Source organism: Plectropomus leopardus, chromosome 7 (assembly GCF_026936395.1).
Source record: "Plectropomus leopardus strain MGB_pleo_1.0 chromosome 7, ASM2693639v1, whole genome shotgun sequence".
NCBI classification, from domain to species: Eukaryota; Metazoa; Chordata; class Actinopteri; order Perciformes; family Serranidae; genus Plectropomus; species Plectropomus leopardus.
This window is the reverse complement of record NC_142182.1, coordinates 15,753,670-15,769,144: the sequence shown is the minus strand read 5'-3', so window position 1 is coordinate 15,769,144 and position 15,475 is coordinate 15,753,670. Positions and strand designations below refer to the sequence as shown.

At 42.6% G+C, this 15,475-nt stretch overlaps 1 protein-coding gene across 2 annotated transcripts; it reads left to right on the top strand.

Annotated features, from left to right (window-relative positions):
* Positions 1–3,305: 3,305 nt before the first annotated feature.
* LOC121950583 (carbohydrate sulfotransferase 1) lies at positions 3,306–10,381 on the top strand. 2 transcript variants are annotated; one of them, XM_042496624.2, is made up of 3 exons: positions 3,306–3,444; positions 7,610–7,781; positions 8,523–10,381. In XM_042496624.2, the coding sequence occupies exons 1-3, from the start codon at positions 3,442–3,444 to the stop codon at positions 9,647–9,649; spliced, it is 1,302 nt and encodes a 433-aa protein (XP_042352558.2). In that variant the 5' UTR covers positions 3,306–3,441; the 3' UTR covers positions 9,650–10,381. The 2 variants fall into 2 exon arrangements, with proteins under 2 accessions (XP_042352558.2, XP_087936159.1); XM_088080033.1 differs by lacking the exon at positions 3,306–3,444 and having other exon boundaries at positions 7,592–7,781.
* Positions 10,382–15,475: the final 5,094 nt, after the last annotated feature.

Below are 15,475 nucleotides of genomic sequence, written 5' to 3'. Positions count from 1 at the left end.
TCAGCTCAAAGACTTTACACCATGATGACATCTGTGTATTTTAAATCACTTCTCTCAGATCCGGCAAAGTTTCACAAATATACAGCACCATCATGGCTAAAAAAATTAAAAGAATAATAATTGACTGTGTTTGCATTTCAAGTTGTCCTGACACTTTTACAGACATATCTTTTACAGTGGTGGTCTCAGGGGAAAATGCTTTTTAGGCCACAACTGATATTTTTGTTTCAACATCACAGCTACTGGAAAGAATTGGAAGCAATGCAGAGCAGCTTTCCTGATTGAAAGCTCTGGTTGTGTTTGGCTGGCAAAGGTCCCCTTCTTAACTGCGTGTTTGAGATGGCTGCCACCAGCGTTTGCCCCGCTTGTAGCTACTACTTATGTTTGGCTACCTTAATATGATCTTTTATATCAGCCTTTCTGCCATGCACAGCCAAAAATCTATATTGCAGTAAGTGTAGCATTTCATTGGGTATTTTAGAAAAGACCAGCTTCCTTTTCTGCGTGACTGCTAACTATTAGTGTAGTTAATGTCAGAAAAAAGCACCTGTGTTAAATTGTTCATGATTTTATGTTGAATTAGGTAATAAGTGGGACAGAACACGGTCAACATCTATGTAAGTACTACAGACAACTATTTTAATAGTACTGTTATTTTAATTGTGTTGAAAGCTGGGACAGTTTTAGTGTTTTATAGATATTTGTCAGGACTCAGGACTCACAGATTGAAACCAGTACACACACTGGGAGGTCAGCTGGTCGTATGTGAGGCAACCAGCTGCAATTCATAAGGTTAGTCACTGCTGCCATCCAGGAAACATCAAGTGCATAACTCCCATGTAAAACTGTAAATTGTACTTTTTACAGTTTCATTTTTGTACAGAAAAAAAGAAGTTAGAAATAGCATGTAAATTAGAGAGATTTGGAAATAAAATAAAATTTGGCCAGTGCTTTAAAAAATGTATTTAGTCCATGTAAAAAGGCAAGAGGAAAAGGGAGAAAGTCTCAGTAAAAATAATGGTAAATAACTGAGTTATTTCCTTAGTTCAGTCAAAGACTGAGCTGAAGACAAACACACGCACACACACACAGAGTCAAATTTGCACAGATGACATGATGCAAAAATGTGCTTTGCTGTCTGTCTGAACACACCTTTCAAGATGGTTACCAAATTTTTATTTCTTTAGACAGAGACAGGTGTTTCCAATCTGTTTTCTAGGTTAGGCTAACCAGCTGTAGCCATACATTTACCATAATATCAATCTTTTCATCTAACTCTCAGCAAGAAAGTGAAGAAGCGTGTTCCCAAAATGTCAAACTCTTCCTTTGAATGAAATAAGTGTGTCTGCATGGTGTTATTACTGTCCAAACCACAATAACTCAGAGAAGTTCTCAGATGTTGCTAGTGAGAAACAGAGAAAGCGTGCCTTGTGCAGGTTATTTGCTGAATTAAATTTAGCCATCTCTGTTGGCTTACTAGTGGGTGAAATGAGACTTTTTTTCACCTGCTTATTGCACTTAAAGTGAGGCAGGGCTGAATAAAGGGGCTGCTATTGTTCTCGCTCAAATGAGGCAGAGTGTGTAGAAACACTAGCTTTCCTCCACCAGCAAAATTCCTCCCTCAGATAACTTTTGTGAGACCTGCTTTGCCTTGTGACAAGCTGACTGACAGATAGGCTAACCTGACTGACGGGTCGTGTCTTTAAGAAAAAAAGTGGAAGGTGCAGAAGTTGTCAATGAATCCCAGATATAGAAAAGCAGCTAAGGAGTCAAGGTTATCCCCAAACAGAAGACAGATTTCAGCGGAGCATTTCCATCTGCTTTATGATGAAAGACTGCTGTCATGTTAAACATCAGATATGGGGTGGATCACAGAGATATGGGGAAGAAAGAGTTCAGATTGGCAAGGTTTTGTTAAGAGAGCCTGATAGCTCTGGAAAAGAAAATGAAAGGCGCTCCAAATCTCTAATGCGCATCTGATTTTGTGCTCTTTGCATGTGTGCGTGGTGCGAAGCAAGTATGGGTAAAGCTAAACAGAGAGGCCCGTGGAGGATTCAGCTTCCGCTCACAGAAAATTCAACTTTTTCTTATTGCCTGTTTCAAATCTCACCAAGAAGATGTGGGGGCGTTCAGCTGCACAGAGCCGGGGAATCAATGCTGTAGGCAGGCAGAGCGAGGGATCAGTGCTGAGAGGTGCGGAGGACAGGACACTGTTGTATCACTCATGGGGCGTTCTTGGCAGATTGTTGTCCTTTGTGTGCGCTTGTACAGTAAGACCTTTAGCTGGTAATGTGCCTCAGCCCAGAAATCACCAGTAAAACCCTGATCTGTCTCTGCGTAGGTAGACTTCCAGCCCCTCCAGTTCACATTTCTTTAGATAATTTCTGCCTGCCTTTGTTTTGGTGTATTCACTTGTACTGCCTGAGAGGTTTAAATGCAGGTTAGATGAGAGTAGCAAAGTTGGAACAACTAATCCCCCAATGATAGAAGGTTTAAGGCTTAAATCATCCAACAGCAGAATACAAGTGAGAGCTGAGATGCAGCCACGACATTATTTCACCAATCTGTCTGCCAGTCACGGTAAAGACACACTTTAGCCAGCGTGACTCTGCCACAGCGGGAGATAAATCTGAAAGACTGCAAACAGAATCGACCCCCATTCCCAGGAGTAATGGGGCTGTCACTGGCTAAGCCTGACCCCACGGTAACCCCCCGGGGGCAATGATATGGCACCCATCGTTTCACACCGGGGAGTCGGCAAGCAGCAGAGTGAGGAGGGGGGCACACTGATGATGGCAGTCATCCTCACTGGAATGAGGAAAAATAGAGGTCATTGTGCCATTGTATATTCTCATGGGAGATGTGTGTTTCTGTGTGTGAGAGGGTTGAGTGAGAAACCCTGCAGAGAGCATGACAGTGACAGAGAAGGAGGAATGACACTTGTGGTGAGAAGTGGTTGTTGATGCCTGGCTGGAGCTGATGAAACCTGCCTTCATGAAATATGGGACATTTACACCTGCAAACAACTCAAGAGATGATGGCAACAGAAGCAGGATCAATTTTTTAGTCAGTGATATGTTAGTTCTATTAACTGCCTGTTAAGATCACATGCATTTCCAAGACGCAATGAAACGTACCCCATGGCATCAAAGCGTAATGCACGGCGAGGCAATCTTGCATCCAATCTAGAGACTCGGCTCCAGTAGCCTGTGTGGTCTCTGGAGGGGTGAGACATGCTTCCTCCTCGCGCAGCCTCTCGCCGCTCTCCATCCATGGCGCATCTCCAGCTCTGAATCCACTTCGGCTCCGGACACACCGGCGGCAGCGCTCGATCCACACACACATAAACACATTTACACACACACACACACACACACACCCAGTTTCTCAAATGCAGAGCAGAGGACTGGACCGGCCGAAGAAATCTCACCGAGTGCGTTGATGGTAAGGCAACATTTTTTTAATCTTTTGTTACATTTTACGCGCAGCGAGCTGCAGCCGATGTGTTATCTGAAAAGCAAGATGTTCTAATTTGACAGAGTTTCACGATCGTGGTTGTACCAGAGGTAAAATCTGCCAGTATGCTAACGATCTCTCCATACAGCCACTTAAAGTGTGTCTGTGGTACTTAATGGTGAGTTTAAAGTGACTCACATTCACTATGATGCTCCACATGTTCTTAGTATTCTGTTCATTATTCTTTTTTTCAAATCATTTTTTCAAATTATAATCTGGATGAAAATTGAGCTCGGTCTTAATTAGTGAAATGTTATTTTTAGTGTTTTCACATGCAAATTATATGCTCTTCATCACTTGTACAAAAGCCTACTACAGTATCATGTGTGGATGTAAGGGTTAGATACAAAAGTTGCAGGTCTCTTATTGCTAATATGCTACTTTTGTCATGTATTCCTTAATTTCATCATCACTAAACTTTACTTTTTTTCTCACTTCAGTTTAACACTTAACTCCCTCTTTCTCTCTTTTTGTACTGTTTGTGAATGAAGCTCGGAAGTGTTCACCTTTTTCTTTCTTTTCTTTCTTTCTTTTCCCTCTTCGTCTGTGTGTAGTGCATTAACTGTGTGTGTGTGTGTGTGTGTGTGTGTGTGTGTGTGTGTGCGTGCTGGAGGATTCATGTAGGACAAGATTCATCTTCTCCCCTATCACAGGAGCTCCTCTGTAGCCGGGGGTCAGATGCAGCTTCTCTGCGCACAGCAGTAGCTCTGCTCTGCTCTCTGCCTGTGGCACTTTGCGTGCATATAGCTTGTGTGTGTGTGTGTGTGTGTGTGTTGTTTTATAGAGAGAGAGAAAGAGAAGGGGGATGGATAGATAGATGGAGAACAGAGCGAAAAAGACTCCTCCTGTCGTTGCTACTGTTGCTCAACTCTCTGTGTTCCCCAGGATTGATCATCAAGCTTTTGCCAATAAACCGCCTCACTCAGAGGATCTGTGAACACACCGAGGTGCCTTAATAGAAAAATCTTTGGCACTGTCACATCCCTCAATCACTCTCATCCCAAATCCCTCAGTCCCACCCTCATCACTAACTTCTCTAACCTCATTTGTTGCCTTTATTTTCCACAGAGGCAATTGCCTTCCCTGCACCACACACAATGTCATTACCTCTGACACTTTTGCTGCTAGCTATGTTATCTCAGCGGCAGCAACGCCTGAATTTACAACTCAAACCTGCCAGAGGAGCGTGCACCGCACAGTGTAATCTTTGGTTGATCCTGTCCCTGAGGCTTTTATCCCCCTGTAAGCACTGTTATTGTTTGAGGGATACAAAAGCGGAGACCATCTGAAGCCCGCAGTCCCCTTCCAGCTGTTGACAGAGTGTCTATTATTCCTGGTGTGAGTCCTGGTGAGGAGGGAGTTATAAGCCAGAGAGAGAAGAGGACTTGCAAATCAAATTGCTTTAATCCATTGAAGCATCTGTCCTCATTCTCCAGAGGGCAGCGGGGTGTGTAGCAGAGGAGCCTCTGAGCCCTGATCGCAACTGGAAAGGAAAACAAAACCTGTCGCTGAGGAATCATATGAGGTGCGCTGGTCAGCCAGCTGTGCAGTACATGTAGGGTATGGATGGCAGGACTGTCAAATTGACTGGTTTTTTCCCCCCTCTTAAGTGTTAGGGATGGTAAGAAGCTTGGTCAAAGTTTCTCATTATCTGCAGTCATTCGTGCTTTTATTTCTCTGCTTTTTCGTGCATCTCTCCTGTCCTTCAACAAACACACAAACACCTTTAAAGTTTTTCTGAAAACAAGAGACATACAGTTACAGTGTCCCCGTTTCTGTCATTCTGTCTGCAGCTAACAAAGTTTCTCCCCCTGATGGGTTCATTCTGCGATTGCTGTTTTTAGCCGTATTCAAACAGAATGGCTCATGATGTCAGCTCGATTTCTTTTCCCCCTCACCCACAGAGTAAATGTCTTTGGTTTTGCGCTGTTTGTGATTAATGGAACATCAAAAGCCGATCTGAGCTCAGTGTGATACATTCCTGAGGATATGAGTCTGCCAGGGACACATAAACATCATTAATGAACAAGAGGCAGACTGGAGAGCGATAGAGTGACAGAAAGAGGGTGAGGAGGCAAACAGGAAAGCAATATTTATTTTTGTCAGTAATGTGATGTATATTTACCTGTGGTTTTGATGATGATTGCCCCGGTGAGTGATGGGGACACACTTTGTGCCCAGGGATTGCGTGTGATTACCTACCATCAGTGTGGTGCAGAGGGACAAATGGATGGCAGCACCTTTTTTTCTCTAAATCCATTTGGAAAATCACATCTCCCTTTGCTCACTCATGCCCAGTGGCAAAAAACTCGGAAGTGTACAAAGGAAACTTCTCCACTCATCTATGTGAAGACAGCTATATTTATCTGGGTATGTAGTTCTCTGCTGGGCTTAGAGGCTTAATTACCCAGAAGAGAGGAAAGCAAAAATGAAATGCAATTATGCAACTGTGTGCACGATATCTTGAATGTGGAGCTATTTCAGATAGGGACATTACTGCTACCATTTCCCAGTAGAGGTCTGACCTGTGAGTCGTGTTTTTCTGCAGAACAAATCTGAGGATCCTCTAGGAAACAAATCCCGAACCTGTTTATTCAAAGCGTTTAAGCTCCTTATGTTAGAAATGTTAAAAGGTGATGTGTGTTTGCTCTGCTTGGAGAGCAAAATTTTATTAAGTATTTAAGTATATTTTCAAGGAAAACAAAATGTGTGCATTTATGGAATACTTTTGGTAAATACTCTTATTTTCTTCTTTGCTAATATGAGGCTATAAACAGCAACTGGTTGGCATTTAAAATACTTCACCTGCAAAATGACTGATTTCCATATCAATAACTCAAAGTGTGTTGCCTTGAATACAAGAAGAAAACATTCTTTTGAATTCAAGTAACAACAGCAAGACTGTATTAAACTATTCGTTTACAAACTCTCACACAACTTGTGCAGTATAATCCAAGTCTCATTTATCCATTTGTATGCTCAGTACGTCCAAAACACATGTATTTATGCTAAAACACCACCGTATAAAACACTTCCATCTACGAGTAGTGCGTCGTGAGTGTACCTGAGCGTACACATGCTTATGAGCTCCACTTTAGCAGAGTTTAAATGCACGTGTGCATGCAGGCATGGTCCTCGGCCCTGCGTTCGACTATACCAACATGTTTTTAATCCATAATATTTTAACAAAAATGCATGTGTTGGGAAGTACTGAGCATACAACTGGATAAATAAAGCTTTGATTACAGCATGAGTTATGAGAGAGTTTATAAACAGCTGTTTTGGTAGATTTTTTATGTTGTTAAATGTGTCCCCCATTTACTTCAGTTCATGAAGAATGTTCACCTTTTTTCAAGGTAACACAGGGCGAGTAACTGATATGTAAATGGTCATTTTGAGGGGGAAGTTTTTTTTCTTAGCTTAGCACAAAGACAGGAAATAGGTAGAAGCACCTCCATCCAAAGGTGACAAAATTTGCCTTCCAGCAACTCAAAAGCTCATCAATTAACAGGTTATAACTAGTTCATTCAAATGTGCACATAGCCCTCCTTTTAAAAAAATATATCCTCTGTGTTTGTATGTTGAAAAAAGAGATATAACATTTTATTTAGGAAGTTTAAGAGGTATGATTGTGTTACTTCAGGACAGAACCAGGCTAGTTGTGTCGCCCTAAGCTAAGCTAACTGGCTGCTGGCTGTTGCATCATATTTACTGTACAGCCACCAGAGTGTTTTGAATATTATTATCCAATTCTCAGCATGAAAGCAAATAACCATAAAAATGTCAAACTATTCCTCTAATCATTCAAACAACTTTCTGACGAAACTAAAAATATACAGTTATACAGTTTGAAGGACAACGTTCACACTCTGAACTGACGAGGGAAATCTGGGTGCTGGATAATGCAACGTTCTTTACCTTTTTACTGTTTAAGTGCCCTTGAGCATGAATCCTAACTCCCAGCTCCAGTAAGAGCTGCTCATTGGCTCTTAGTAGAAGGCTGCAGGGGTGAAGAGTGAGAGCTGAACATGTATGAAGCTGAGAAAATGCATCAAAATGAAATCTCATTGTGTGTGTCCCCTGACGGCGTCAGCGTGAAGGATGTAGAGCCAGAGGAGGGGACAGGATGGAGTGCTCCTGGAAGACGGTGCTGCTGCTGGTGTGTGCATCTCTTGGGGTCCAGTACACGGCTATCCGGACCCTGAGGGACTCTCTGTCTGGGCCCTGTCAGGGAACCTACCGCTGCCAGACCAGACACCACAGAGGTACGCCTCGACAGCCAGTTGAGATTGTCCTAAATATTGTCCTGCCTCGCTGCAGGAGAGCATGAAGTGTGAATAGCTGTTGGCTTAATAGTATTTTTTACAGACTTGGTTGTGCAGCACCAGAAAAGGGCATACAAAGACACACACTCAACATCTGATCACTATTAGTTATTTTTTAGCAGTTTGGAAGAAAGAGAAAGCATCAAACCTGTGACTGAAGCTAAAGAAAAAGCAGCTCATTAAACGAGGGGAATCCCAATAAGTAGGAAAGATAGAGAAATGAAATATGTGTGATTCGTTTTACAATTATCCTCCAATTTATCTCCATTAATCCCCTCTCATAGCGCAGCTGTAGCTCGCCGGCGCCGAGCTCCTGTGGACGAAAGTAACATCCCTTTTGCAATCAACTCCTCATCAGCAGTAATTACACGTTAGCTATTTGCGCTATATTTAGAGATCCGCCATTTCATAAGCCCCCTCGGTAACCACCGGCAGACAGGCAACTTACTCAGGCATGTTTACTCTCTAAATTATTTAAGCTTTATTGGCTTGATTTAGTAGTGCACTTTCTCGTGGACTGAAGTTATGACGAAAACCGGCTTTCTGAGCTGAAGTAACTCTTCTCAAAAACGTGAAATAAAGTGAATCTGGGGAACAGGTTGTGTAATGTGTTATTTTAAGTTGTTATATAGCTTTTTGTAAGAAAAAATGATGAGTTAAACTTTTTTTTCTTTCTTCCAGACTCCAGGTGGAGAGCCCTGTGCGATGACAGTTGGATGCCCGTCGATTCGCCTCGAAAGCACATTTTGCTGTTTGCCACAACACGCAGCGGCTCCTCCTTCACCGGGCAGCTCCTAAACCAGCACCCAGGGATCTTCTACGTGTTTGAACCCCTCTACCACGTCCAGCAGGCCTTCACCAACTCCAGCAGCAGGCTACGTCGCACCCTGGACCGCCGGGCTCTACTGGGAGCATACAGGGACCTCCTCCTCAACTTGTACACCTGTGACCTTCACTTCATGGAGAATTACATCCGTCCGGAGCCCCAGGACCACATCACAAGTTCCTTTTTTCGCCGAAGCTCCAGCCACGCCCTCTGTTCCCCTCCCGTGTGTTCAGAAGGAGGGGATGTGGCGGCATCCGATCTGCCTGATGAATCATGGTGTCCTAAGAAGTGTGGAGCCCTGAACCTCACCTTAGCCTCGATGTCATGTCTCTCAAGGGAACACGTAGCTATTAAGACCGTGCGGGTCCCTGAGGTGGGGGACCTGCGCACCCTGACAGAAGATCCACGTCTGGACCTGAAGATCATCCACCTGGTGAGAGACCCCAGAGCTATCCTCGCCTCACGCATGATGGCGTTTTCAGATCAGTTCCGTGCTTGGAAAATATGGAACGCGACAGGACGACAGCCTCGATACGTGGACCTGACGCAGATCACCAGCACCTGCAAGGACATGGCGGCTTCTGCGGAAACAGGCCTGCAAAGGCCGGCGTGGCTTCGGGGACGCTACCTGCTGGTGCGATATGAGGACCTGGCATTCAACCCAAAGGACAAGGCTGCTGAGATGTACAGGTTCGTGGGGCTTGAGATGGAGGACAGAGTGCGGACATGGATTGCAAAGAACACCAACAGTAATGTGTCGTCTCCGTCAGAGTGGAGTTACAGGTACTCTACCACCAGAGACTCCAGAGCGACGGCAGAGAGCTGGAGGCTTCGTCTGGGCTTCGACATCGTGAGGACTGTGCAGAATCTGTGCAATGACACCCTGGCTCTGCTCGGATACAAGCAGGTTCACTCTGCAGCTGAACTCAGAAACCTGTCTCACAGTTTAGTGGAACACAGGACCTTTCAGGCAGTGACCTGACTGGATTTTTTTTAAAATGACAATTATTTATTTATTTATTTGTTATATGATGTTTTGTTCTGTAAAGATGCTGATGAGATGAATGTAATTTATCTTATTTTTCAATAATGCCTAAAGTAATTTAATATCACTTTTTATCGTTTGTTAAAGATATTAAAAGTGCCAAATGTCCAAAATATGTGATGCTGGATAAAGTAATAATCCAAAATTTATGGGTGTATGTGTTGATAGAAAACTCTTCTGATCTTGTTCAGCAAATTACTGAAGGCTGAAGTTATTATGCTGGGTTTTTTTCATGATTTAATTTTCTTATAATTTGAGTGTTTTAACGATAAAAAAGACATCATTTCAGCGTAAATCCGACCTTAAGTCAGACAAAAACTGATGCTCCTGAATCTAAGACATACAGGAAACGAGGGGGATTTATTCGTTAAAAAATAAATAAATAATAGGGCCCTCCAAGTGTCTCTAATGCATTTTGGAAAAGGATTAAAATGTCACTTGTGGTAGGTAGAAAATATTCTGCAGCACACAGCAGCTCCGATTTCTCTGTGAAGACATTGGGATTTGAGAATATATTTGTTTTCTTGTAAATACTGTAAATTAACTGTTGCAAAGCAAGTGTTCAAAGTTAAATACTGGATGTGTTTGAGCATTTTTGTCAGTGTAACTATACTGTTTATATTTTCTAGACTTTTTAAAATAAATTATTCATATGTAAGTAATAACATATCTACCAAACTGCTTGCTGCCATCTTCTTGAAACCACATTTGTTTGATGTTTTTTTTTCTTCTAATTTCTTCAATCCTAAAAGGAAAGTGGGTAAGTGCTCGAGTTTCAGTGCTGCAAACAGAGAATGGTGCAAATCCATTGTCTTTAATCTTGTAATCCTTCTGTATTTAGTTTGTCTTTCAGCCAAAATTCAATCCTGCCGATGTGTCTGTAGTAACAGATATGTTTTCGACTCAGGAGAACACATGTTGCTTAGGCTGTGTTTCATTTTGAGTTAACTTTGAACCTAAAAAGAATAATACCAAGATCACTCGGCGGTACCAGCTGTCTGCAGCGGAGTATCGTTAGAGATTAGACAGCTGCAGGTTCTCTGCCAGTTCCACCATTTGAAATTGGTCTTTGTGTCTAAACAGAGAGAGGAAGCGTGCCATCTCCAGACACCAGCTCATTTTTTTCAGCACAGAGCTGCTCTCTTGAGATAAATGCTGGAAGTAGTTTCTGAGGAAGAACTCATTGCATGAATCATGGAGGAACCAATGATTGACTGTGATTTTCTTTCCTTTCAAATGCTAACATCGCATCTTCTTATGGAGGCTGCCCGCTGGGAGCTATTGGCTTTAATGCTGCCGAAGACAGCCACTCCAGAGTGTAAGGGAAAGTATGCAATTTGAGTGGAACGGTCATGCTGCTCTGAGGACTATTAGATCTGAGGTGAAATTGTCCCTTTAATAATGTATTTTTAGACACCCAGTCCTCCCCATACTTCCTGTAGCTACCCTATAGCTGCTGACACCAGGGATATCTCAGCGCAGCCCAAAGAATTGATCTACACATCCAGCTGAGGGGAAACAGGATTTAAGATGCATGGAGAAAAGATTGGCCGTCTTTCTTTGAACTTAATCTGCAAGGCTACACAAACTGGCCATAAAGTAAAGCTTTATGACACCCGGGGAGATATGCTTCATTGGTTTTTCCATCCACACCCTGACACACAAAGCTGCAAGTGGCCTGAGTCAGCCGTCAGCTAATTACCCATTTCTTTGCACTCAATAGCGGCAACCCCTTTCTGTCTCCTTAACTGTGCTGACAAATTTAGGTCTTATCAATACGGCGCACGCTGGCATTGGGAAATACAAAATAGCACACTATTAATCTACACCAGTGGTTCCCAATTTATTTGTTTGACACACCATAAAGCCCTGTCAGATGAACTCAAGTACCCCTTCATTGACACCACTATTTATTTTAATAATTATCCCTTACTATTAGCTAGCTTTCTCGATTGTCAATCAATGACTTTAAGCTAATTATTTATCCATTACCTTTAGCTAACTCTTAGGACTTCTCTGCTTGCTTTCTGACTAGTTTTCACACTCTGAACATGTGCAGCATTACAGCTAGAGATGGATATCGACTAATCCATCCATCCATCCATTTTCATCCTCTTATCTGGGGCCGGTTTGCGAGGGCAGCAGGCTGAGCAAGGTATTCTTTACGTTCCTTTCCCCAGAGAAATTTTCCAGCTCCTCCTGTGGGATCGCGAGTCGTTCCCAGGCCAGATGAGATATATAATCCCTCCAGCGTGTCCTGGGTCTGCCCCGGGTCTTCCTAACATTCGGACAAACTGTGAAGGCGCCAGGAGGCATCCTGATGAAATGTTGAAACACCTCAACTGGCCCCTTTTGACACAAAGGAAAGGCAATTCTACACTGTGCCTCCCGAATGGCTGAGTCCCTGATTTTATCTATAAGGCTGAGTGCAGCCACCATACAGCGGACACAGATTTTGGTCATTTGTTTCCGTGATATCATTCTTTTGGTCACTACCCAAAGCTCATGACCATAGGTGAGGGATGGACAAGTAAAACATGAGCTTTGCCTTCTGGCTCAGCTCCTTCTTTACCACGACAATCCAGCGTCACTGGTGATGCCACACCAAACCACCACACACCACTTTAACCTGGCTTGTAAACAAGATAATTGTAACCCTTTAATACCAAGTAGGATAGAAACTTATCTAGTCAAATGATACCCACATTGAATCATTTTCTGCCCAGATCTATTAAAAAAAGGCTGTTTGTGTGGTTTTGCTTGCTGCCAATCACCACAAGCATTCTTCACTTTCATGCAAGGTGTGAGACTATAGTGTGGTGAGGTCAAGCACAATGCATTTCACAAAGACAGCAATTCAGCATGCCGAGATGCCACCAAAACATTCAAAAGTATGGCTCTATTCACATGATGGGTTGCGAATGAGGTAGAAAAAAGTACTGTATCAGTATCACTGAAAGAGAAGGCTACTGGTATTGGTCCTGGTATCGTAATTCTTATAATGATACCCAGTCCTACTTACAGCTGGTTCTACATGTGCATATAGTTTTCATTCAAATTGTAGATTCCATTTTATCAAATTGGTTAAACTAATCCACATTACAATAATGTCCTTTTTAGAAATCACTGATCTACACTGTCCAGGATGGACAAACATCACAGAGGTGCAGAGGTCAGAGAAGATATAACTGAAGCTCACACACATAAATAAAAACGTACACACTCAAGCCAGGATGTTTAAAGTTGCAGTTACCATTTTTATTTAGTAAATGTTTTTTGGTCATGTGGAGAGAGGGGCACTCTGACATCTGTCACAGCGACAGCTCCTGGGAAGCAGGGCAACACTTTGACTTCCTTCTTTCTGCTGTTTTTAGAATTGAAATTTCCAAGTTGTTTTCAGATGTTCTGTTGCTGTTGTTTTCTCTTTTATCTGTAATTGTAAGCTCCTCTTGCATCTGGTCATGTTGGGAGGTTGAAAGTGGAAGCAGCTGGGCGGTGAGTGATTTGCATGTGCTGGATAACGGAAAGTAGTTTTCTTTTTCTTTTTTTTTACACTGGCATAATAAATTAAAACAGCATGATAAACTACAAATTGTGCAAAGGTGAAGGCTTGTTAGCAGAGTGAAGAGGTAGATCATCCTTAAGCTGGGAGGCGTAAGGTTCAAAGCTCGAGTGGGCAAGAATCTCCGCTGCTGTACACTCATCTACAGTGCGAACAACAGCAAGCAAAAAAGAAAGTTTTCCTGCAGGGAATTGTATGAATCACATTAATATCGCAACTATTAATTTGAATTGGATACATGATTTGTTCTCATTATTTTCTTTGCAACATTGGCCCCACAATTTCATAGCTTTAAAGGAAACATTTTCCCGTGAAACAAACTTCATCTGCTATTAAAATTCAAGACAGATGAATATCACAGCTTCATGGCTCGGTTTAACAACTCCAGGTCACAGGCACCAACGAGCACAAACACAGTATGAACCAGCTTCCAACAATGTTTTGATAAGCACCTCCTTGACCTTCCAGCTCCGCTGTTGCGTCAGTGTCAGTCAAATAAGCTCCATCATGTAAATCCCCCCCTCTGCCCTGACGCCTCTCTGTAATCAGCTGCCTTAACCATTCACTGCTCATAACGAGACGGTGGAGCGAAAGAGGTTGTGAGATGTCCTTGGAGCTGCTCCTCCAGCTGCAGGTGTGTCATCCAGGTTCATTATCCCACGGTCGATTCTTTATGATCCTTATCTGGGCAGGCAGCCAGAAAGTAGGCAAATTATGAGCTCTCTGGCTGTCACGCCGACACATAACCACATGCTTTGATCAAAATCAATGTCATTCCATGTGCACATGAACATACATAAACATGTGTGTACCTGTATGTTCAGGCAGTATAATGGAGATGCGGTGATGACAATGGTGACATCCAGCAGCAGGGAGTCAGAGGACGATTTTCTGCCCTTCTGTGAGCGCCACAAATTTCCCTCCTTATAGGAACCATTGATTTAAAAAAGGTCAGCGCCTGGTGAGAGAGGAACACACAGCCTTATTGACAATGCTGTTAAAATGGCTTGTGAAGAATGCTGTTGATGATCAGAGAAACATCCTATTTTTATCAGACTTACATCAGCACTTAAAATGGCTTCTTGCAGCACACAATATTTATAATTTCTTTCTGCCTCTTAAGTGCTAAGAGCTACTGTAAGTTGTAATTTCCACCAGCTAAGTACCTGCAGTGTATCATATCTGAATGTTTTATATAGGTCCATATAAAAAGATGAGAAAATAGATTTAGCTCAGCTGACATTTAAGCTCAGCAGCTTCTTCTCTATTGACACGACCATTAAAAATCCCAGTAGCACTGGCACAAACAGTTTAAATTTTTCACCCTCCTTACTGGAAGCCAGAGACGTCATTTATGGAGAGATTAAGGAGCATTTAAGACAGAATGAATCCACTTTGAGCCACAGTATCTTTATTACTGAAGCCACATGGGCCCTGAGCACACATCAGCCTCTGTCACACCCATCATTCAAATGCTATTATTTCCCCCCATGCGCACAGTACGGATCCACACAAACACACACACACACACACACACACACACACACACACAGAGAAGCCCTCCATATGCACTCGTGCTCTTTAGTGGCCATCTTTACCTCTCTTCTCCCTCTCTTATAGCATCTAAAAAAAAATAACAGAAAGATTCTGTCTGTGATATCTTTTGTAGTGAGAGTTGCATTTTTATGGCATCTCTCTCAGGCATTTGTTTCCAAGTTCACTCACAGATTATTTATTTTGTTTTCCACTGATCCTAATAAGGGGCTTTCATAGCGAACATCAAAAGGCCAGCTGGCAGAGCTGCATCTTGGGTAGAGCTCCTCAAGGTAAATGCAAGCAGGCCCCCCCTCCATTAGACTTAGCACAGTCAGCATTATTGCTCACACTGCAGTTTAAAAGACACCAGTGGATCTCAACAAGTACTTCATATATCAGCAAGTAGCCTAAGCCTCAACAACAGCAGTATATTTAAAGCACCATATGCATGCATTACTGGGGTCGGAGTCCTCCCTTAACTGTCAGCAGTATCTAAATCATGGCTTTACATCTTTACAATAATGAAATGCTCAATTGATCACGTCTTTTATTGGCCTATTGGGTGGAAAACACACTTCATAAGGGCATATGGTGATTGCTAAACTGCTGTGCTACTGCAAAGGGTAATTAGGCATTTTATAATCTGAGGTAATAGACATTTTTAA

Coding starts and splice junctions, on each gene's coding strand:
- LOC121950583 (XM_042496624.2), top strand. Junction 7,782..8,522: donor CCAGACCAGACACCACAGAG/GTACGCCTCGAC, acceptor TCTTTCTTCCAG/ACTCCAGGTGGAGAGCCCTG.